Source organism: Haliotis asinina, chromosome 5 (genome assembly GCF_037392515.1).
Source record: "Haliotis asinina isolate JCU_RB_2024 chromosome 5, JCU_Hal_asi_v2, whole genome shotgun sequence".
Taxonomy (NCBI): domain Eukaryota; kingdom Metazoa; phylum Mollusca; class Gastropoda; order Lepetellida; family Haliotidae; genus Haliotis; species Haliotis asinina.
The window spans coordinates 15,125,958-15,151,888 of NC_090284.1; the positions used below are offsets into that span (position 1 = coordinate 15,125,958).

Genomic DNA, 25,931 nt, shown 5'->3' on the forward strand with positions numbered 1-25,931 from the left:
AAGGTGAATGATGACTTCTATCTTTACTGGAGCGAATGTTGGATTTAAACCAGTGACCAGCGGCCCGGGTACACGTTAATGGTGACTTACCTGCAGTCAAGTTTAAACATCTAAACCGGCATAAGTTACACTCTCCTTAGCCCTAGTTACATACGTGTTGCTCTGTATTATAAACACATGCTCAGTTATGTAACGCCTATGGCATACATGTAATATAAGTGTAAGTACATGACTGCTGGTATCTGGTACACCTTGTGTAACCGAAGCCACATATCTGTTGCTATGTTTTACATCTGTCAAACTGATGCTTCATTTAGAAGTGGTAATTATCACTTTATTATCGATTTTAAGAGAAAAAGAAATGACAGATCAATGTTGATTCATATGTTTTGTAGATAAATGTATTTTTGCATTGTTGAAATAAATTAGAGGCTGAATTTGTCAGTGGCTGTACTTTCGAAGGGGGTTAAGGTAGCATCAATTTACCGTCCTCCTGAGAGGGTACGTAAGTCCCAAAGCATTTAAAATAAATTTATGTCTATCAGGTTTTTAATCGAGGTATTTTTCTCATTTTAATGTGTGGCTCAATCCCAGCAAACACGCCAATGGCTGAAGAGATGGTGTAAATCCAGCTAGACTCCATGCAGGTAGCAAGGTACTGTAATTCTCCATGGCCCCTAGTATGGTGATCTACCTTCGGTTGTTGGCGATCTATAGCCCCCGGTTTAAATGGTATTGTCTTCTCTAATTACAATGATTTCATTTTTCGTGCTAGTTTATCGTCAATTCTGTGCTATTCTAGTATTTTTAGTGTTCATCGTCGACAGGTTTTACTCTTCAACAGTTTTTTCATTATTATTACATGAATTGTTTTCGTCACGATATGGCTGAGATATTGCCTGTGTGACGTTATATATTAACTCACGCACTCACTATAGTGGGGGAAAACTAGGGTGTGATTGATGCTGAACTAAAGATGAGGCGAGTGAGTGAGTGTGTGAACGTGTTCGAGTGGATAGGACTGTGTGAGTGTGTGTGTGCCTGTTTGAGTGGGTGAGAGCGTATGAGTGTATTTGTGAGTTGGTGGGAGAGTGCGGGAGAGTATGTGTGAGTGTGTGTGAGTGAGTGATTGAGGTTTTTCGTCACAACGGCAAAACTTTGGCCATTTTCACGGGGTGTTATTCTGTGTTCATGACCTAAACTATATATATCCAATAACCGGAAGCGAAATAGGATAACATGGTTTTCCTTATTAAATTGGCTATTCAGTATGTGTCAATTCTTGTAGACAATATTTTGTTAATAAGCTGCAACCCAGTCTCATTGAGACTCCATAATGCTCCCATGAGACCCCAACGTCAAGGCAGTATTGTCCTTTTTAGCTTTCGATTATTATTATCGTTGACGGTTGCTATGAAATCATTAGGGCGGGGCAGGCCGACAGCAAGCGGATTAAGTGACAAGAAACGCGGTATTCAGTATGCAAAGGGAGAACATCTTACCCCCGATTTTAAATGTGTTGGACTAAACATGTCATTGTAGATACAGTTTACTATATCATTTACTGTTCTTCGACTACATGGTTTGTTTTAACTGATAAACTGTATTGATGATAATCAATTGTTCTCGCCACGGTATGGCTGAAATACTGCATGTGTAACAATAGATATTAACTCACTCACTCACTATTGTATCTCAAATATCAACTAGCCCTACCTACAAAAAAATCGGTGGGGCAAACAAGTGGTTCGACGTTTGCTCATGACGCCGAAGACCCGTGTTCAGTTCCCCACATGGGTACAGTGTGTGTTCTAAAATTGGTGTAAAACACTCACTCACTCACTCACTCACTCACTCACTCACTCACTCTTAACTGCTCCATGCCATATTACAGGCTACTCTCGTTTACATGGTATAGGAACACTTTTTCCATTGGGAATCGCAGGCTTGTTTTGGGAAGTCGTTTCTCGGGGGGAAAAGCTGCAGACACATACGCGTAAATGTTTCCAAAATGATAAGTTTAAATTTACTCTTTGTGCATAATCGCTTTACATATTGGCCCTGCACTATTTGCATATTTACTGTTACACATATCACAATGATCGGATTTTCTTGTGCCTCAGATACCAACCTTCTTTACCCCCTAACAGCTCTGAGTCATAGTGTATGCTACTGTCCCGTATACGGTGTGGGAAAACGGTCTTTAGAACATTGAGAATCTTAGGCTCGATCGCATAAAATTGCTTCCTCGGAGTATAACCATCCCGAACAGAACGAATCAGAGTCACCACGCCTGGAGTGAATGACTGTGAGAGGATAGTCTTGAGGTGGTTGGTGGTTTGGTCTATCTCCTCCTCGTCTATGCTGTGGTACACGACTTGGGTTGAATTGGGACCGTTGTATCCCCTGCATAACATCATACCATCGTTTCGATTAAAGGATGCACTCCGTGGGGACTGGTTCATACATACACCTACAGTGATAAGTTCCTCTAATTGACGCTCGTTTAGAAGAAGAAGTTTGTCTATCAGATGGCGAAGCATGAAATGGGTAGATTCGATGGGGAGACACATAACCCTCATCGCTTTCTGTAATATACTGTAAACTTTCCCAATAACTGCATTCCTCATAGAAAGTGAATCAGAACATGAACTGTCACTCTTGGCTCTTAAGCTGTTGCACATCTTGAGATGCATAAGTGTAATCTTTAACAAGTCATGGAAGAATTTATCCGCCAGCATTTCATCCTGAGCATTGTCAACACACAAAAGCTTCTGTATAATGGATGATATGTCGTTGATGTCATCTTGGCTCATCCCAGCATTGTAGAGAGGTGTTGAAACAGCTTCACAAGCATAGAAGTCCTCGTCAATGTCCAGAATGACGCTGTCACTCGCCTTGATCCAGTTGCCAGACTTGGCCAGTTCTATAGCCTTGTCTGTACTCACGAACTCCACTGTACCCATTAAGGTCTTGTCCAGACATCTTGACTCGGGTATAGGCACATATTTTTCATTGTCACTTTCAAAATCTGGAATAATCCTGACACATGGTGCGTCTATTGTGACATAGTCAGATTCTGCACAAGCACACAGTTCTTGTATGTACTCGTCTTCATCAGACATCCCTTCTCTGTACATTATCCCAAACCTCAGCCGGACAGACACATAGGGTTCGTTGTTGTCGTGGAGGTAGCCTCCAGCATCATACGGGGGCCACACCCAAATGAAACGATTGATCAACCCTGTTGCTGCGGCAGGCTGGAAATATGACAAAGGTATTGATACTTGGGAACGTTGTTTAAGGTATACAGGAAAACTGTTTTTAAAGGTCACCATTAATATTCAAAAACAAAATTTAAATGGTTAAACGGAATTATGACACGGTTAAAATGTTTGTCTTTTGGCTTCCTTCATGAAGAGACAAATAACAAAAGAAAAATATTAGGACTGCATTCATGGGTCTGTCTGGTCCAGTGATCATGTCACAGCATGTGTAATGTTGCGGGAACACTGAGTACAGGTTAGACCCCCCACCACCACATAACATTAATTGGAGCTAATTTACCTGAATAAACTCATCGTTAGCTTGCATCATTAACTTCACCTCCTTCTGGTTGCTAGGCAGCCGGAGGAGGGGCATCTTCTTCCAAACCTCTGGCAAGGCGGCGTCCGAATGACCGTCAATGTGAAGCTGCGGAGGACAGTCTAGTCTGTAGATATATTTAGGCTCAACAACGGAAGAATGCATAATTGTTATAATGTTTGAAATTTAGCAGATGAAATCGAATCCCGGTTCGCCGTTTCTAACATTGTCATTGATTTGTTATGAGTGAGTGAGTGAGTTAACATTTAACGTCACATCGTCAATATTTCAGCCATATCGTGACGGGAACTTAACACTGAAATGGAATATATGTGTAATATAAAAACCTGTCAACAAAGGACAGTAAAACACTAGAATATCACAGGAATGAATATAAAACCAGCATGAAAAACTAAAACATTGTAATTAAAGAAGACAATACATTATAAAACACGGGCTATAGATCGCCAACAACAGAAGGTAGATCACCACACTAGGGACCATGGGGACTTACAGTACCTTTGTTACCTGCATGGACCCTTGCTGGATTTACACCATCCCTTCAACTGCTGGCGATTGCACGAAATGCTAGCCAAATTTAAAATGACAAGAATACTACGATTAAAAACCTGGTAAGCTTAAATTTACATCGAATGCTTTGGGACTTACGTACCCTCTCAGGAGGACAATAATTTTACAATACTTCAGCCCCCTTTGAGGGTACAGCCACTAACAATACAAATTACTAATCTAAGCTACCAATGATTTAAAATACATCTATTTACAGAACATATTACTCAAAATTCAACCAAAAATCAATTTCTTTTAAAAAACCAATAACTAAATGAGAAGCAACAGTGGTACAAAGATCCTTGATGGTTCTGACATTGAAATATCTATCCCTTGTGATGGAGAATTCAACACAGTGAAGCAGAATATGCTTGATCGTGACTCTCTCATCACAAGGGATACAAAATGGAGGATCCTCACCTTTTAACAGGTAGTTATGGGTAAATCTTGTATGGCCAATACGACATCGTCGTAGTACGACCTCTTCAAATCTGGACTGACAACCCAAGTGGGTATAACCAACAAAAGGTTCTATTTCATGTACTTTATTGATACCCACTTGGCTGTCCCACTTCTTTTGCATCAGATCATGGATATAAGATCTAATGATGGCTTTGTAATCAGAGTATGGAATAAGAAGTGGTGTCACAGATTTGTTGAGTGCTGCTTTTGCAGCAAGATCTGCCATCACATTCCCAGAAATACCTACGTGACTGGGTAACCAACAAAAGACGATGTCGTATTGGCCAGTAGCAAGGGTATTATACAGTTGCATAATTTCTATTAAAAGTGGATGTCTACAAGAAATATTTTTAATAGCCTGAAGGCAAGTTAGAGAGTCGGAATATATTGTATACTGTTTACGTTTAGGGTGTCTTTGAATATATTTAAGAGCTGTTAATATGGCGTTCGCTTCTGCTGTAAAATAGAACTATTGTCAGGTAATCTAGAGGATATCGTTCTGGATCCAATGACAGTAGCACAAGCAACTGAGCCACCGTCCTTGGACCCATCTGTAAATAAGGATTTGTAATTGTTATATGTATGTTTCAATTGATTATATTCTTGTTTATACTGTAACTCATTTGTTTCTGATTTTTTAAATGTAGTTAATGTTAGGTCAACCTGTGGTCTAACCAACTGCCAAGGGGGAGAGGAAAGAACACGGAAGGGAGCTATGTTGTCCAGCTCAATACCAGCAGCAGCAATAAACGGCTTTATTCTGAGCCCAAGAGGTGGAACAAGAGAAGACTTTCTGCTATATAAATCCTCATACAGAGGATTGAAGACACAGTTACATGCAGGGTCAGATTCGTTAGGGCATAGTTTTGTGATATATTGTAAAGATAATTTGATACGGCGTTGTGCAAGAGATGGTTCATCAGCCTCAGCGTAAAGACTGTCAATAGGTGAAGTTCTGAAGGACCCAAGACAAAGTCTTAGAAGTTTAAGATTGCTTTTGCAGGCTCCACCATAGACGATGGAGCCATAATCAAGTTTAGAACGAACGAGTGATCGATATAGATGGAGAAGGGTAGCTTGATCCCCTCCCCATTTAGAAACTGAAACCACTTACAACAAGTCAAGAGCTTTCAGGCATTTAGTTTTAAGTGATTTAATATGTGGTAAAAAGTTAAATGTGAATCAAAGATTAGACCCAAGAACTTAGCTTCCTTCACAACTTTAATGGGCGTCCCATCTAGAGACAGTTCAGGGTCTTTATGTGGTTTGTATTTACGACAAAAATGTATGCAGTTAGTTTTCGATTTGGAAAATTTAAAGCCATTTTCAAGACACCATTTATTAATCTTGTTTAAACACAACTGCAATTGTCGTTCAGTGGTATGCATATTTTTACCACGACAAGAAATATTAAAATCATCCACAAATAACGATCCATCAATTGAATCGTTTAAAACTTTTGATAAACTGTTGATCTTGATGCTAAAAAGAGTGACAGATAAAATACTGCCTTGTGGAACACCCTGATCCTGATTGTAATGATCAGACAGGGTAGAACCCACACGGACTCGAAATTATTTAAAAAGTTGGCAATAAATTGAGGCAAACGACCTCGCAAGCCAAAGTCATGTAAATCTCTTAGAATGCCATATTTCCAAGTAGTGTCATATGCTTTTTCTAGATAAAAAAAGATAGACACAGCATGTTGTTTATTAATTAGTGCGTTTTTTATCTGTTATGAGATTATTTGTTTCCAAGTACCAAACAAGTCGATTATTTATCATGCGTTCCATGGTCTTGCAAACCAAGCTAGTCAGTGAAATAGGTCGATAATTGGACGGATCCGTATGATCACGTCCAGGTTTAGGTATTGGTACTACTATGGCGTCACGCCATGAGGGAGGAAAGTTACCCGATGTCCAAATCTCATAAAAAATATTTAGAAGTGTTTCTAGGCAGGATTCTGGTAAATGTTTCAGGAGTTGACAGTGTATGTTACCAGCTCCTGTAGCAGTATCATGAGCTTGATCAAGAGCAGTATGGAGTTCATGAATAGAAAAAGTTTCGTTACAATCTTACCCATTATCTGAGTTGAAATTAATAGTTTTCTTTTCTTGTTGTTTTTTATACTGCTGGAATTTAGGTAAATAGTTAGAATAGGAAGAATGTTTAGCGAGGGTTTCACCCAGTTTATTTGCGATATCTGATTTATCCGTACGTAACTGATCTCCATGTTTAAGATGATGGACAGTAGATTTAGTACCTTTACCTTTAATTTTCTGGACCATGTTCCATACCTTGCACATGGGTGTCCGAGAATATATTTTAGATACATAATTTTGCCAAGATTGGCGTTTGTTCTGTTTAAAAGTACGCCGTGCTTTAGCATTTAAAATTTTAAATTTATTCAAATTATGCACCATAGGATGGCGACGGTAATAATGTTCTGTTTTTTTCCTTGCCTTCCTAGCTTGTTTGCACTCATCGTTGAACCATGGTTTTCTTATGTGTGAAACTACAGAGGAGTTTGCTATGGAATTCAGTTCATCAGAAAAGCATTTAATAGCATCAGGAACGTCATTAAAAAGTTCAGGTTTAAGTTTTTCAGCACACAGTGTTTCATATAAAGACCAGTTAGCCTTTTTAAAATTTCGTCTTGATGATGGAGGAACATCAGATGGAGTTACAGCTTTTAATACAGTAGGAAAATGGTCACTTCCACAGAGGTCATCGTGGACTGACCATTCGAATTCATTTAGTAGTTCAGAATTTGTCAGTGACAAGTCGAGAGCAGAATAGGTTCCTGTACCAGGGTGTAAGTATGTGCTTGAACCATCATTATAAATACATAAATCATTGTCAGAACAAAAATCCTCCAATAACTTACCTTTAGTGTTTGTAGTTACACTACCCCAGAGTGGGTTGTGCCCATTTAAATCTCCCATTATAATACAGGGCTTCGGGAGTTGGTCATATAGAGCTTGAAGATCGGTTTTGGTCGAAGACGGCGAAATATAAAGAGAGCATAGCGTAAACGCTACATGTAAAGTAATTCTCACTGCAACAGCCTGCATATTAGTATTTAGTGAAACAGGGCTTTGAATAACGTTTTGTTTGACTAGAATGGATGATCCGCCAGCGGCCCGATCACCCGGAGATGAAAAACAATGATATGCATTAAATTGACGAAGGTCAAATGTATCTGTTTGCTTTAAATATGTCTCTTGGAGACATATCGCCGAAGGTGTAAACTCTTGGACTAATAGCTGTAATTCATGTAAATTAGTCCTCAATCCTCTGCAGTTTCACTGTACAATATTATTGGAATAAACTATCTTTTGGGGGGGATTTATTGGGGATCTACCCCGCACTCTTTTGGAGGGCGACAAGCTATGTGCCCTAGAATGGACGTTTTCAGAAACGTCCATGTCTTCAAGAGACCCATATTTATTAAGCAATTGAATTTTGTTCTGTGACCGTTTGGGAGCTCTGCCACTTTGTTGTTTTGAAGCATCAGGCTTAGGCTTCGGTTTACTTTTCACCGTTTGTTGATTATCAGCTGTCAATTGAGACTTCGAGTGTGACTGAGATGATGACTTGTGATCAGAAGACGACTTTGAGGTACTAGGAAGTGATTCCTCAGTCTGTGATGATATAGCAGGGTACAAAAGCTGTTGAGAATCGCAATTTACCCAAGTCAAGGTAGTTTGGCAGCCTGTGGTTGATGTTGTTTTAGAGTTAGATCCCAATGATGTTTTTGCTACTGCAGCATAACTGTCTGGAAGATCAGATCTCTTTACCAGTTTTGTGCCCTCGGAAAAAAGAGATATTTTGAGAAAATTTGATTTTATTGATCTCCATTTGCTCTTTCCAAATAGGACATTGCTTAGAAAATGAAGAATGATTGCCTGAGCAACTGTTGCATTTTTTATAATCACTGTCACAATCTTCTGTTGTGTGTGTTTTCTCACCACAGTGAGCACACACAACAGACAATGTGCAAGTATTTACACCGTGTCCATATTTCTGGCATTTAAAACACCTGAGCGGGTTGGGGATGTAGGTATCAACTTGTATGTTGCAGTAGCCTGCCTTCACTGATTTGGGAGCATTTGGACATGAGAAAGTAAACAGATACGTATTTGTTTTGATAGTTTCATTGTTTCTGCGAGTTGAAAAGTGCTTGACATATAGTACACCTTGATCCTTCATTTCAGATCCTATATCAATTTCTGACAAGTCATCAAACAATCGATCTCGATCTCTCACGATACCTTTACTTGTCGTCAAGGTTTTGTGTGCAGAAACTGTGACGGGAATGCCCACGAAAGATTTAATATTCATCAGATTTGTTGCTTGCTGCTTTTTCCCGCACTCGACTAGCAGGGCACCCGAACGTAAGCGTCTGATGTTCTTCATATCCCCAGCAATGCCTTGAATACCTTTGGATACAGCAAAGGGGTTCAACTTTAAAGGTGTCTTGTCAGCAGTCTCAATCACAATGAAACGTGGCCAATACTCAATCGATGTAGACGGTCTATGGTCAGTATCAACAGGGTCAATATCAAGTGGACGTTTTGGTTTTTTTTGTTGGAGTTTCATAAGCCATGGTTAGTGTAATATGGTTCATCATCCGAGCTCCCCACCCACCACGGAGTATTACAAGGACAATGCTACAGCAAGCGGGCCTCCAGCTTGCAGCACCACGGATACCCGGATGATATACCCCTGCAGAAGAATTAGAAATACTTAATCTACCAGATTGGCCCATGAGTCACCGCCTTCTGGGCAAAAGTTCAGAACTACAAAAATGTATTTGAAAATCAGAAAAGCTCAATGAACAAATAGGCCAAGACCGAAAGTAAAAATCCAAATATAATTTGTGCAATGATATACATAGGCCATGCACAGGGCTTGGCATGACCAGCCGATTGGCCGAACCGGGCCCATTCGACCACCCGTCTAGGCGAAGTCAGGGCCAAAGTGGTGTATTGAGCAACAGGAACACGTTTGCAAGCCCCTATTGCCCTCAACCACCAGGATCCCTTCCTCCGCCGACACAGGGCCGCAACCCACGGCAAACGGGTTGGTGGACCAAATATCGCCCCGGGTCCACTACGGGGGTGTCGGCGAGCTCTTAGCATTACCCAGCACCCACCACGAGGAGGTGGCTCGCCACGGGTGCCTGATTTGTTATGAATGTAGGGTAATGACATCATTCAACGATCATATTCAGTATGGATAGCTTTCTATGAAAAATTTCTTTCATATTGTGCGTAACTGAATGAGCTAATGTTTAACGTCAAATCGGCTATGTTTCAGCCATATCGTGACGGGACCAAAGTTGACGTTGATAAAACATATGTGTATATTACAAAACCTGTCGCCAAAAGTCAGTGTCACAACTTGATTATCAAAGTTAGAAATCAATATAAGTCGGGCAATGCAATATAAAAGCACACTACCAATCACCAACAACTGAAGATAGATCACCATACCAGGGACCATGGAGACTTACATTACTTTTGCTACCTGCACGAACCCTAACTGGATTTACACCATCCCTTCAGCCGCTAAGTGTGCCATAACTTAGAATAATAAATTTAGAATGATAAATATTCTACGATTAAAAAAAAATTAAGGTGTTGGGAAGTACGTACTCTCTGGAGGACAATGATTTTTACAATAGTTTAATCAATTATATTGTGATCAAGTGTTACATCTATTGCGACTGAAACTATATGGCAACTAGTTGATCAGTGGGTTCAATTACCAGAACGTTCCCTTGTTTCTTAATTGCCCCACTGGCTGCTGCCGAGAACCAGTACATCAGAGCTGCAACAGACATAAAAGCCATCGAAGAGGTTAAATAGACACACGAAGGACATCGTAACCACAACAGGGAAATACAGTGCATCAGTGGTGCAACAAATACACACAGTACATCAGTACATTGCCGCAGCATGCGGTAAACTAGGGTCCCTACTACAATGCCTGATACAGTTACAACGCTCAAAGACACCTTGCCAGGACAACTTTAATTCCCACAACCACGTCACATCATCCTTGTCACATGCAACATATGTTATATTTGGGATTTCACTTTCTTAGTAAAGTACAAATTCTAGTACTTTTTTCGGTTGAGTCCCATCCGGGATTCGAACCCGCACCCTCAGAGTCAGGCACCTAATCGCCAGCACACAAAGTCAGCCACCTAGCCCGCTCAGCCACCGCGACTTCTGGAAGTCTCTGAGGGTGCGGGTTCGAAGAGTCGTAAGAGGCGAGTTACGGGGTCGGGTGGTCGGGCTCGCTGACTTTGTTGACACATGTCATCGGTTCCCAATTGCGTAGATCGCTGCTCATGTTGTTGATCAGTAGATTGTCTGGCCCAGATTCGATTATTTACAGACCGCCGCCATATAGCTAAATATTGCTGAGTGCGGCGTAAAACTGAACTCACTCACTCGCACGTGTCCTTCCTGAGGCACCATCTGATAACTACAGCACCGACTTCCTTACTCCTGTATCATTGCCTAACCACTGTAGCAGATTTGTAGTCTCTACACAACCATCTCAACGTAGTCTACAGCCTCTTCCAACACCAAGACCCTATCATTACAATATGACCTGTTACAAAAACCTTTCTTTAACCAACAACTTGGTAAAGCTCCAACATTACTACCTTATCACTACAGCATGTTCTCCTTCAGTCACGTCCTTACACCATCATCTGATTACTACGACATCGACTCCTACCTTCGTGATGTTCCTCCATAACGTTCACGACGCCGAACGCTGGAAGTAGGAGGGCTTGGTCCATGTGTGTATTTAACAAATGCCGCGTCTCCTCATTCAGTATGCGACCCGTCCGGTTAAGCCACAGCAGCAACAGCACCACGGTGACCCACAGCAACAGGAGGACGGACAAGGTCTTCATTGACAGGACTTTCATGGTGGCTGGACGGAAGAGGCCGTTGTTCGTGTACTGTGAGAATCCCTACGGTGTAAATCAAAGCTCACTGTTGATAATTAGGTGATACAACAGTTTAACATAACTAACATTCCGATACCACTTCCTTTGTAGGTGGATTGTACATTTTCATTATATTGCTCCTTACTCAGCTGACTGAAATTGCTGACCTGTCAATTCCGAAGTCCTCTGCAAGTCCTCATAAAGCATGGTTTGACAACGAATGTAAACAAGAAAATGTAGAAAGAAAGCGGAAAAATACTTCCGCAGACATCCTACAGTTAAACAGTGTTCACATTACTAGTGCCAAGACACGACGGACTTATGAACAAAACAAGCGCCATTCTTGGATTAAATATGTTTCCAGGATTAATTGCACCGATGTCCAAAGTGCGTCTTCTGTTCACCACCTTAGAGAAGGTGACAAATTGATCACTGGTAACTGTAATATCGCTAATACACTTGGTGAAAGCCTTTCCATATTGTTTTCCTCATCAAAGTGTCTCCCTGAATTTCAGAAATATAAATCTAGGCAAGAGAAGCAAAATATTAATTTTGACTCCAACAACGGTGAAGATTATAATGAAGCATATTCATTGCATGGGCTACTCACGGCGCTTGAGCAAGCTCGTGATTCTGCAGCTGGTGATGATAACATTCATGGCGTAATGCCATTGTAATTCCAATACCAAAACCTGGTCGGGATCACACATGTCTCTAACCAGCTGTGCATGTAAAACTATGGAACGAATGGTAAACAATAGGGTAACTTGGTATCTCGAAATCGATAACCTAATAACAATAATCCAATGTGGTTTCAGGAAAAATCGTAGTGAGATTGATCATTTAGTACGTTTAGAATCCTTTGTTAAAAATGCAGTGATAACCAAACAACATGCAGTTGTTTTTGGTTTAAGGGTCCGTTTGCCTCTTTTCATATCACATGCAATTTCAAGTCCGAGTGGGTTCAACCCTGTCTGATCATTATAATCAGAATCAAGGTGTACCATAAGGCAGTATTTTGTCTGTCAGATTGTTTAGCATCAAGATCAACAGTTTATCCAAGGTTTTAACTGATTAAATCAATGGATCATGACTTCAATACTTAATGTCGTGGTAAAAATATGCGTACTGTTGAACGGCAATAACAGTTGTGTTTAAATAAAATAAATAAATGGTGTCTAGAAAACGACTTTAAATTCTTAAAGTCAAAAAATAATTGTCTACACTTTTGTAGAAAATATAAGTCACATAAGGACCTTGAACTATCTTTAAATGGCACTCCCATCAAAGTTGTAAAGGCCAAAGGAGGAGGTTTAATTTTCGATTCTTATTTAACCTTCTTACCACACATTAAGTTCCTTAAAGCTAAATTCCCGAAAGCACTAGATTTGCAGAAGGTTGTTTCAAATTCTAAGTGGAGAGGGAATCAAACTACCCTCCTTCACTTATACAGATAACATTTACGATCTAAACGTGATTATGGCTCCATTGTATATGGTGGAGCCTGCAAAATCAAGCTAAACCTTTTAGAATCTGTCCATCACCAAGGTTTAAGACTTTGTCTTCGCGCCTTTCGAACTTCAACCGTTGGCAGCCTGTACGTCGAGGCTGAGGAATCATCTCTTGAGCAGCGCCGTATAAAATTAGCTATGTATACAGTATACAAAATTATATACTGATGAGTCAAACCCTGTATATTCTCTTTATGAGGATGTATACAATAAGAAATCTTCTCTTGTTCCGCCTCTTGGTTGAGGGATAAAACCATTTACCTCTTCTGCCGGCATTCAGCTGGAAAATACAGTTCCCTCCCCTCTCCTCTCCTCCTTGGCAATTGGTTAGGCCACAAGTGGACCACATTTACTACTTTTAATAAAATTAGAATCAAATGAACTAAATTACAATAGAGCCAATAATTTAGTAAATTACGTACTACATACAGACAGACATAATACATACATACACACACACACACACACACACACACATACACACACACACACACACACACACACACACACATACATACATACATACATACATACATACATACATACATACATACATACATACATACATACATACATACATACATACATACATACATACATACATAAACTAACCCTATATTGGCTTCACCTGCTTGGGTTGAGGAGGTCATCATGCGACGATGTCGCACTGGCCATACAAGATATACACATGAATATTTGCTTAAAGGTGAAAATCCTCCTGTTTGTATCACTTGTGATGAAAGAATCACGGTCAAGCATATCTTGCTTCACGGCACTGAATATTCAATCACAACGGATAATCATTTCCAATCACGAACTTTGAGGAATCATTTTAATAATATTAGTTCCCATTTAATTATTGCAAAAGATAAATATATTCATGGAAAAATTTAAGGGAACGCATGACATAGCTGTGACTTTTAATCTTTGAAACAGTAAGAGAAAAGTTCATGCAGACGAAAAGGCTTATGTCAAGTAAAGAAAATCAATATCGGGTGTGTCCCCCATGTGTCTGGAGAACTGTTTGGCATCGTCGTGGCATGCTGCGAAAAAGTGTACGGATGGTGCCAATTCTACGCCATTCTTCCTGGAGAGCCACTAAAAATTCATCCAAATTGTTGGGTTTAACAGGTCTGTCCCGAACATTGCGGCCAACATCCCAAAGATGTTCGATGGGGTTAAGGTCAGGACTTTTAGCCGGCCATTGCAACACCCACCTGCAGCCCTCAGTCTATCCCGACAAACATGAGCGATGTGAGGGCGGGCATTGTCATGCTGGAACCCGAACATTCGACCTGCTGTACGTACAAAGGGGTTCACAATCGGGCTCAAGATCTCGTCACGATATCGTACACCTGTTATCCTGCCATCAACACGCCCAAGATCTGTTTTGTGGTTAAAGGTAAACCCGCCCCACACCAAAACAGGGCCCCCTCCTTAATGATCATGCTGTTTGATGGTGCAGGCAGTCACGTTCCCCAACGCGTCTCCAAACTCGAATTTGACCGTCATAATGGTCTAGTGTATACCTGCTCTCATCATTAAACATGGTGTTTCTCCATTGACGTACGGTTCTTCCTCCATGGTTCCCTGCTCACAGCAATCTCAAGCGCTTGTTTTGCTCAGTCATGTCGATGCCAACCAATGGACGGCGGCTTTTTAGAACAGCCTATTTAAGACGATTACGCACTGTACGTGAACAAATTCTGACGTTTGTTCTTCGCCTGAATTCCGTATTGATTCTGGGGGAGGATTTGAACCTGTCTCGCAGAGCAATAAGGCGTAGGGTCCGGTCATCCCTTGGGGTGGTTTACTTTTTCCGTCCATCCCTCATTTTGACGTCACCAGTCGCTCTATAGAGATTCCAAAGTCTGAATATCACGCTAACAGACTTGTGAAACGTTGTTGCAACCTGTCGTTATGAGCCTCCACCATTACCCATGCCAGTTGCCTCCCATTTCTGTGCCAAAGTTAAGTACTGTCTTGCCATGTTAACAATGTTTTTAACAGTGGTATTTGACAGTGCACATACATGCCACGTGTAAATCTAAGTGCATGTAACTTTAGGAGCATGTAGTGCACGTGCATGGAAAGCATTATGGTGAGTTTGAGTGAACTGTTCTTCACGAAAACGCTAATACACGTCGCTGAAGTTAGAAATCAGAAATTTTAGATTGCGCTAAGAAACAAACATTCTCTTAAATTTTTCCATGAGTATATATTTCTTGGTTTGAAGTGCATTTTAGCAACTTCGATTGTGATTGAGTGTATCCTCAAGGGGTGGGGGAGGGGTGTTAAAGTACTGTACGATTAGTTTTAAATTCAAACTGTGATATTCTAGTTGTTTTACTGTCTTTCTACGGCAGGTTTTTCATAATGTACATATATTCCTTTTCTATGTCAAGTATGTTCTCGTCTCAGCTGCAATATTGCCGATGTGACGTTAAATATCCACTTACTCACTCACTATATGTCATGAATAAGTGAAAATTGTGTTTTAATTATGTTTCTTTTTTCTTGGTTGTATGTAAGCTTTAAAGATGTAATAAAAACGACAAAACCATTTACACATCCATAAAAATCTTTTCTAAAAGTCGAGACAATTGAACAATTGTGACCACATCACGACTAAATACTGATTTCAGCGGCAGTACACATAAATGATATAGTTTGTGATCAAGTCTGGACCAGGCAAACCAGCGATTGTCACCATGCGATACGATGACAGAGCATGTGTTTATGAATCACTATCAAATCGTGGTGATACCAGGTGTTCGAGAAAAGATGAAGGTATCCTGCCCCACCGGTGGCACCCGTCATAAATATAATGTTACCTCTAGTCAGTTATTCTGAAATGATATGTGACGTATGGGATATGTTAATAGAGAATTGAATCGGACATCATGTTTGTCACTAATGCATTAAGTTTGGAAAGTTCAACCACATGTCTACAATAAAACGTCTTGAAAGTTTTACTAAGGCCTTGAATGTTGAAGTCTGGCTCAAACAACTTTAGTATGGCGTTGTTTGAAATCTTGATAAAAAGAGCTCGATGTTATTTTGTTAAGGTTAAGAATTTGCCGTGACAAACGATGTAAGAAATCCTCCGTGAACCACCAAAACAGAACAAAGACAAGTCATAAACGTTCAAATTCTGTATTATTACTATCAAAGAGATCAAGTTATACAATATCACAATATCGATTTCAAATACAATACAAATACGACAAAATCTAAGTCAATGGGTCACAAAATACAATATGGGTCACAAAATACAATATAGCAAACTCACCAAAGTCTTAGTGTGAGAGGGAAGCAGTCGTGCAGAATGTAACACGGTGAGCGGTCTGACAGCAGTTTCGGGCGTTGACGGATTTGTTGGCGATGTAAACGCCACTGAATAAATGTGAATGTGTCCGTCGCAACACGACAACCAGCCTTTTTATATATACTCAGTCATTTCCCGAAAGTTCTGGCACATGCGACCATCGCAAACACCGTAGAAATCTCTAGCAGCCTCCCGGAAGTACAAATAGACAACCATGGGCAGATAATTCCTGCTACCAAAGTCTTAAAAATGCTGACCATCTATTATACAAAATGAGTGAGTGAGTGAGTGAGTTTAGTTTTACGCCGCACTCAGCAATATTACAACTATATGGCGGCGGTCTGTAAATAATCGAGTCTGGACCAGACAATCCAGTGATCAACAACATGAGCATCGATCTGCGCAATTGGGAACCGATGACACGCGTCAACCAAGTCAGCGAGCCTGACCACCCGATCCCGTTAGTCGCCTCTTACAACAAGCTGAGTCGCCTTTTATGGCAAGCATGGGTTGCTGAAGGCCTATTCTATCCTGGGACCTTCACGGTCCGCCTGTTACGGCAAGCATGGGTTGCTGAAGGCCTATTCTACCCCGGGTAGACCTTCAAGGGTCTATACAAAATGTGATCCATCGTAATTATTATTCAAATAAGCTTTGTGACCCAATAATAATTATCACGTAATTAATAACAAAAATATACAGAAAATACAATACTCGTAACAATTTTTATTGTGAAATGGAACCACCAAAGACTGGATCTGTTGAAAACTTGCTGGACATGAAAGACTACCTATGTTGCGGACATTTATGCTCAGTCTAAAACTCTGTGAATGATATGTTTTTCGAAAGGCGCATTTCAAGAGATTAATGCCACTGAATGTCAGTTTTATGATCCAAATCTTTGATGTTTGGTTGAGAGGCTTCGGTGTGAACTGACGGTAACTCGGAGTAAGGGAGTGGGACCAATGTTGGATCCGTACACGTGATCAGTAGATTATGTACGCGGGGGTGGTTACCTACCTGCTTGTTCATTAACACCTGGGCAAAATATAACTCTATGCTAAATCACATCAGCTGCAGGTACAGTAACTGAACGCACGCGCGCTGATATCGATCATGCCTGAAGTAACTTAAGACACATACCTGTTATAAGACACTAGACGCTAGTTACTTGTAGTCAGTTCCCTCTGATAACAGCTACTACTGTGATCTAAAGCTTACTATTTCTTTCATCCTATAATATATGACTTGTGGAGGTTTGTAAGTTCTCCGGGGTTTATCGAACTGGTCAGCATATGTCACAGTGTTGTAACAATTGTTCATTAAACAGGTCAAATTCATTTCTAACTGTATCCATTACTGACAATACACAGTGGCACTGCAGTCAATACATCAATACATCATCGTTGCTTTCATTGTAGTTTATTGAGAAGGGTCACTTATGTTAAGACTGTTCGAGGTTGTAATTCGGGGGTTGACTTTTGCGGTGCTGAAGGTGGAAGGTTGGATTGTGTTAGAACATAAGAATGATGAAATCAAAGTGTACCACAGTGAAGTCCAGAAACTCAAAGGAAATGTTGACAAATTAAAATCAGAAATCATAACGTTAAAAGGTGAAATCGAAAAGAAAATATTTACATTAAGGACATGAAGCATACTCTTAGCACAACAACAAATGGGATAGATAAAACAACTTGTGCAATTGATGACAAAATTGACTGCATGAATACGAGAAATAAACTTCTCTATTCACAGACAGTTAACAACCCAAGCTGTGGGAAGACCACAACAAGGCCAGTCATCGAGGAAGACCAATCAACTCTGGACCATGTTTGTAACACACCGTGAAGTATAAAACAGCACAGCATGCGATGATATCCATCCACCACCAAGCAAAATATAAGGAAAGTAAACGGCTCTTTCGTAAAAAACATCGCCATTCAAAACGACAGTTATCTAAAAACAGATTTGATGAAATCTACGAAGCAGCAGAAGTAGATGTTAAAGAATTTTTAAAAAATTACAAAACGTTACAAACGATACAAGGATAATACTGAAAAACTTACCTATGAATCTCAAACTTGTTACAAGGGGAAGATTCTAAGATAGAATTCCCCCATCCTCTGCAATTTGGGTTTAGGCGTCACTATGGTGCTGAAACGGCTGTACTTACGTTGAAAGAAAATATTGCATATCACAATGAAAGGATGTCGCCCGTATATTGTGCATTCCTAGATAACGAAAAGGCAGTTGATTGGGTATGGCTTGATGGGTTATTTATTAAACTGTATGACATTGGAATTAAGTGTAAACTATGGAGAATACTAAGACTCACCTATAACTCCATGAAATCATTTGTATGATTTGAGGGAGTTAATTCGGATGTATTCCCCATGAATCAAGGAGTAGGTCAAGGTAGAGTAATGTCCGCCTGGCTCTTCACATTATTCATTAATGACCTCCTATATTCAGCCATGGGGCAAATGCCCTGGAATACTTCTTGCTGACGACACCTTGATGAGCTCCTCTACCAAAGGTCTGCAGAATCTCCTCAATGTCGCTGAAGATTATGCTCATATGTGGCAGCTAAAATACAATGTCTGCAAGAGTGCGGTTCTAAATCCAATAATGTATCAATTGGTGATGTGCGTGTTCCACACAAAACATCTATTAAATATGCAGGCGTATATATAAGTACAGGCAAATCATCACTTGAACGTACCAAATCTGCATGTGAAAAGTTACGAGTGCTCATAAACACTAATCATAAAAATGGATTGCATTTTGGAGGTCTTAATCCTGTATCTGCAACACGTATCTGGGAAAGGGTGATCTTAGCATGTGGCCTGTATGGATGCAACGTATGGGGAAACTTTCTCTTAAAGAGTATGAAATGCTCGAAGTTGTACAACGATAATTCTGTAAAAAAGTTCAGGGATTACACAAGCGCACTCCCAGTATTGTTGTACTGGATGCCATTGGGATTATGCCACTACAGTGCTACATAGACAAAAGAGCAGTCTACCTGTTAGGTTATGTAATGCTAAGTAATGTTTCTAGTTCGCCTTGGTCAATTCATATGTTCGGATAGCTCTACATGCAACGTATGTAGTAGAAAATCCCCGATATATAATATGCTACAACTTGTACATAAGTATAACCTAAACAATATACTAGCATACTATGTCAATAATAGTCAATTAATAAGGAAAGCTGGTCCAGGGCCGTGTACGATGCCATTAAATCTCATACAGACAATCTATTTTATGTCCATCTTAAACTCCGGACTAAGTCTCTCAAGATATGTAGATATAAGATCCAGTAAGGAACATGATCTCTGGATGCTAGCCACAGAGAGGAATGACCAGTTCACTGATATTGCAAGACTTGCATTTTATGGATCAGCTGAAACATTTTAAAGAGAATGTTATTGTAAAACTGTCGCCAATGATATTGTAAAACAAGTGTTTACGTCATGTACAATTAATATGAATGACAGAAATGAACTCTTTAACTCTATATGTGATATTTTGGATGTAGATACTTTTGATAAGATCTGGGATCAAGATGACGATGTTATTCTTGCATTTCTACTCGGTGGATGTCCAATAGAATGCATTATGGAACCAGAAAGGGATGTGTGGGCAAACGTAATAATTATTGTAAGCCGTTTTATAAGGAAATGGCGACACTTGTTAAAACACTTGTATGTATATGATCATTCCTGACTGAAACACTCATCCATCGTAATCATTGAATAATTTCTTCGTCAGATGATGAACCATCAACATGACGGTGCTTGTGCTTTGATGAACCAGCAATGAATAGTAATGTGATTCGGCACCTCTGTTCCCCACCCACCATGGAGTGTCAACAGAGACAATGTTGCAGCGGAAACCAATCCAGGGTTACAGGGGTGTTATACTCCAGATATAAAAACATGAAAAGCTGTAAGGACTAAAGGAATAAATGCCAGACTGGTTCGGCCCATGACACCGTTTCCAAGAAATACAAAATTCAGAGGTTCGTATATCCAGATTGGCCCATGAGCCACCGCCTTCTGGCATTGGACTCTAGGCAATGTAATAAAACAAAAGGTCATTAGTAAACACTGTGTGATAGATCTGCCATGAACAATATCTGTGAACTACATGCTGTCCATACACAGGGCATGGCGTGACCAGCCGATTGATAGAATGGGGCCAATTCTACCACCCGTCTAGGTGAAGTAAAGGCCAAAGTGGTGTGTTGAGCAACTGGAACACGGTTGCAGGCTCCCATTGCCCTCAACCACCAGGATCCCGTCCTCCACCGACACTGGGGCGGAACCCACGGCCAACAGGTTGGTGGACCAAATATGCCCGCTTGCTTTAGCATTGTCCTTGTGATACTCCGTGGTGGGTGGGGAGCCACTAAACCACTAAAAAATACAAAACGTCCACTTGATATAGACCCTGTCGATACTGACCAGAGACCATCTGCATCGATTGAATATTGGCCACGTTTCATTGTGATTGGGGGGGGGGGGGGGGGGGAGGGAGCGAGGGGATCGTGATCGATTGTTTGATGATATGTCTGACCTTGATATAGGATCTGAAATGAAGGATCAAGGTGTGCTCTATATCAAGCGCTTTTCAACTCGCAGAAACAACGAAACCATCGTATCGAATACGTACCTGTTTACTTTTTCATCTCCAAATGCACCCAAAATCAGTGAAGGCAGGCTACTGTAACATTCCAGATGATACATACATCCCCAACCCGCTAAGGTGTTTTAAATGCCAGAAATATGGACACGGTGTAAATACCTGCACATTGTCTGTTGTGTGTGCTCACTGTGGTGAGAAGACACACAACAGAAGATTGTGACAGTGATTATAAAAAATGCACCAACTGCTCAGGCGACCATTCTTCATTTTCTAAGCAATGTGAGTGAGTGAGTGAGTTATCATTTAACGTCACGTCGGCAATATTGCAGCCATATCGTGACGAGAACAATTTTAATTTATATCAAGATTAGAATAAATAAATTTAGAACATAAAAACCTGCCATCGAAGGACAGTAAAATACTAGACTATCACAGATATGAACATAAAACTAGCATGGAAAACTAAAATACTGTAATCAGGGAAGACAATACAATATAAAACACGGGCTATAGGCCACCAACAACCAAGGGTAGATCACCATACTAGAAAAAGACCACATGTACATTATAAAACCTGTCAACAAATGACAGTAAAAGAACTAGAATATCACAATGAGAATTAAAACTAGCGTGGAAAGTTAAAATTAATATCATTATCTGGACAAAACAATATAAAAATAGGCTATAGATCTCAAACAACCGAAAGTAGATCACCATACTAGGGTGAGTGAGTGTGAGTGAGTTAGAATTTAACGTCACGTCGGCAATATCTCAGCCATATCGTGACGAGAACACTTGAATGAACATTTAAATGAAATATATGCATATTGTAAAAATCTGTCAACGAAGGACAGTAAAACAACTAGCATATCACAATTTTAATTAAAACTAGTATGGAAAGTTAAAACTAATAGCACTATTTAGACAATACAATATAAAAACAGACTATAGATCGCCAACAACTGAAGGTAGATCACCACACTAGGGACCATGGGGACTTACAGTACCTTTGTTACCTACATGGACCCTAGTTGGATTTACATCATCCCTTCAGCTGCTGGCGATTGTACGAAAGGTTAGCCAAAATTAAAACAACAAGAATACTACAATTAAAAACCTGGTAGATTTAAATTTAAAGTGAATGTTTTTGGACTTACGTACCCCCTCAGGAGGACAATAATTTTACAATACTTCAACCTCCCTTGAGGGTACAGCCACTAACAATTCAAGTTACTAATATAAACTACCAATCATTAAAATACATCTATTTACAGCACATACTAATCATAGTTCAACCAAGAAATCAATTTCTTTTAAAAAACCAATGATTAAATGAGAATTAACAGTGTTAAAAAGATCCTTGACAGTTTTGACATTGAAATATTTATCCCTTGTGATGGAGAATTCAATACAGTCAAGCAGGATATGCTTGACCGTGATTCTCTCATCACAAGGGATACAAAACGGAGGATCCTCACTTTTTAACAAGTATACATGAGTATATCGTGTATGGCCAATACGACATCGTCTTAAAATAACCTCTTCAACCCAAGTACGTGTAACCAATATATGGTTTTATTTCATGTAATTTATTTATACCTACTTGAGTGTCCCACTTCTTCTGCATCAGATCACGGATGTAAGTTCTAATGCTAGCTTTGTAATCACTGTAAGGAATAGGCAGTGGTGTCACAGATTTGTTGAGTGCTGCTTTAGCAGCAAGGTCAGCCAATGTGTTACCAGAGATCCCTACATGGCTGGGTAACCAACAGAAGACGATGTCGTATTGGCCAGTTGCAAGAGCATTATACAATTCAATAATTTCAATTAAAAGTGGATGTTTGCAAGACATATTTTTAATAGCCTGAAGGCACGAAAGAGAGTCGGAATATATTATATACTGTTTACGTTTCGGGTGTCGTTGAATATATTTGAGGGCTGGTAATATGGCATTAGCTTCAGCAGTAAAAATAGAACTATTGTCTGGTAATCTAGAAGATATTGTTCTGGATCCAATGACAGTGGCACAAGCAACTGCGGCACCGTCCTTGGACCCATCTGTAAATAAGGATTTATAATTGCTATATTTATGTTTTAATTGATTATATTCTTGTTTGTATTGTAATTCATTGGTTTCTGATTTCTTAAATGTGGTCAATGTTAGGTCCACTTGGGGCCTGACCAACTGCCAAGGAGGAGAAGAAAGAAGACGGGAGGGAGCTATGTTTTCCAGCTCAATGCCGGCAGCAGAAAGAAAGGGTTTAATTCTATGTCCTAGTGGCGGGACAAGAGAAGACTTTTTGTTGTATAATTCCTCATAAAGGGGATTGAAAACACAATTATATGCAGGGTTAGATTCATTAGAGTATAATTTAGTAGTGTACTGTAAAGCTAACTTTATACGGCGCTGCTCAAGAGATGGTTCATCAGCCTCAACATAGAGACTGTCAACAGGCGAAGTTCTAAAAGACCCAAGACAAAGTCTTAGACCTTGATGATGGACACAATCTAATAGTTTTAAGTTGCTTTTGCAGGCCCTACCATAGACGATGGAGCCATAATCAAGTTTAGAACGCACGAGAGATCGATATAGATGGAGAAGGGTAGCTTGATCCCCTCCCCATTTAGAATTTGAAACCACTTTCAATAAGTCAAGTGCTTTCAGGCATTTAGTTTTAAGGGATTTAATATGGGGTAAAAAAGTTAAGTGTGAATCAAAGATTAGGCCCAAGAACTTAGCTTCCTTAACAACTTTAATTGGCGTGCCATCAAGAGATAGTTCAGGGTCTTTATGTGGTTTATATTTACGACAAAAATGTATGCAGTTAGTTTTCGATTTAGAAAATTTAAAGCCGTTTTCAAGACACCATTTATTAATCTTGTTTAAACACAACTGCAATTGCCGTTCAATGGTATGCATATTTTTACCACGACAAGAAATATTAAAATCATCCACAAATAACGATCCATCAATTGAATCGCTTAAAACCTTCGATAAACTGTTTATCTTTATACTAAAAAGTGTGACAGACAAAATACTGCCTTGTGGAACACCCTGGTCCTGATTGTAATGATCAGACAGGGTAGAACCAACACGGACTTGAAATTGTCTGTTATTTAAAAATTTGGCTATGAATTCAGGCAAACGACCTCGCAAACCAAAATCATGTAAATCTCTCAGAATGCCATACTTCCAGGTTGTGTCATATGCCTTCTCAAGATCAAAAAAGATAGACACAGCATGTTGTTTATTGATCAGCGCGTTTTTCACAAATGATTCTAAACGCACTAAGTGATCAAGAGTACTTCTGTTTTTACGGAAACCACATTGTATATCTGTGATAAGGTTATTTGTTTCCAAGTACCAAACAAGTCGATTATTTATCATGCGTTCCATGGTCTTGCAAACACAGCTAGTTAATGAAATCGGACGATAATTGGATGGATCAGTATGATCACGTCCAGGTTTAGGTATTGGTACTACTATAGCATCACGCCATGAAGAAGGAAATTTCCCGGAAGTCCAAATATCATCAAAAATTGATAAGAGCGTTTCTAAACAAGATTCTGGTAAATGCTTCAAGAGTTGATAATGTATGTTATCAGCTCCTGTAGCAGTGTCATGAGCTTGATCAAGAGCAGTATGGAGTTCATGAATAGAAAATGTTTCATTATAATCTTCCCCATTATCAGAATTGAAATTAATAATTTTCTTTTCTTGCTGTTGTTGATATTGCTGAAATTTAGGTGTATAATTAGAAGAGGAAGAGTGTTTAGCGAGAGTTTCGCCCAGTTTATTAGCAATATCTGATTTATCAGTAAGTAATTGATCTCCATGTTTAAGATGATGGACAGCAGATTTAGTACCTTTACCTTTAATTTTCTGCACCATGTTCCATACCTTGGACATGGGTGTCCGAGAATTTATTTTAGATACATAATTTTGCCAAGATTGGCGTTTACTCTGTTTAAATGTACGCCGTGCTTTAGCATTTAAAATTTTAAATGTATTTAAATTATGCACCATAGGATGGCGACGGAAGTAATGTTCCGCTTTTTTCCTTGCCTTCCTAGCTTGTTTGCATTCATGGTTAAACCATGGTTTCCGGATATGTGGAACTGCAGAGGACTTTGGTATACAGTCATCAGCTATGTAATTCAGTTCATCAGAAAAACATTTGATAGCATCAGGAACATCAATAAAAAGTTCAGGTTTAAGTTTGTCAAGACACAATTTCTCATATAAATGCCAGTTAGCCTTTTTAAAATTCCATCTTGAACATGGAGGAACATCAGATGGAGTTACAGATTTCAAAAAAGTAGGAAAGTGGTCACTTCCACAAAGATCATCGTGGACTGACCATTCAAATTCATTTAGTACGCTGGAGTCAGTTATTGACAAATCAAGTGCTGAATATGTTCCTGTACCAGGATGTAAATACGTGTCTGCACCATCATTGAATATACATAAGTCATTACTTAAAATAAAATCCTCTAGAATTTTACCTTTTGTGTTTGTGGTTGTACTCCCCCAGAGTGGGTTGTGGCCATTCAAATCACCCACGAGTGCACATGGTTTTGGTAGTTCATCATAGAGAGATTGAAGATCAGCCAAAAGGAGAATCGATGATGGCGGAATGTACAATGAACACAGAGTAAGTGTAATGTTCAAAGTAAGGCGCACTGCAACTGCTTGGAGAGTTGTTTTGAGCATCACAGGGCTGTGGATAACGCCATGTCTTACAAGAATGGAGGATCCACCAGTGGCTTTATCACCTGGGGGAGAATAACAATGATATGTGTTGAACTGACGTAAGTTTATAGAATCTGTTTGTCTCAGATACGTTTCTTGT

General features: G+C 39.7%; 1 protein-coding gene across 1 annotated transcript; it reads right to left on the minus strand.

Moving 5' to 3' along the window:
• Window positions 1–2,093: 2,093 nt before the first annotated feature.
• LOC137283395 (uncharacterized) lies at window positions 2,094–11,569 on the minus strand. Its single transcript, XM_067814860.1, has 4 exons — window positions 11,374–11,569; window positions 10,391–10,452; window positions 3,568–3,693; window positions 2,094–3,260 (listed from the first exon to the last, which is right to left on the minus strand). The coding sequence occupies exons 1-4, from the start codon at window positions 11,567–11,569 to the stop codon at window positions 2,094–2,096; spliced, it is 1,551 nt and encodes a 516-aa protein (XP_067670961.1).
• Window positions 11,570–25,931: the final 14,362 nt, after the last annotated feature.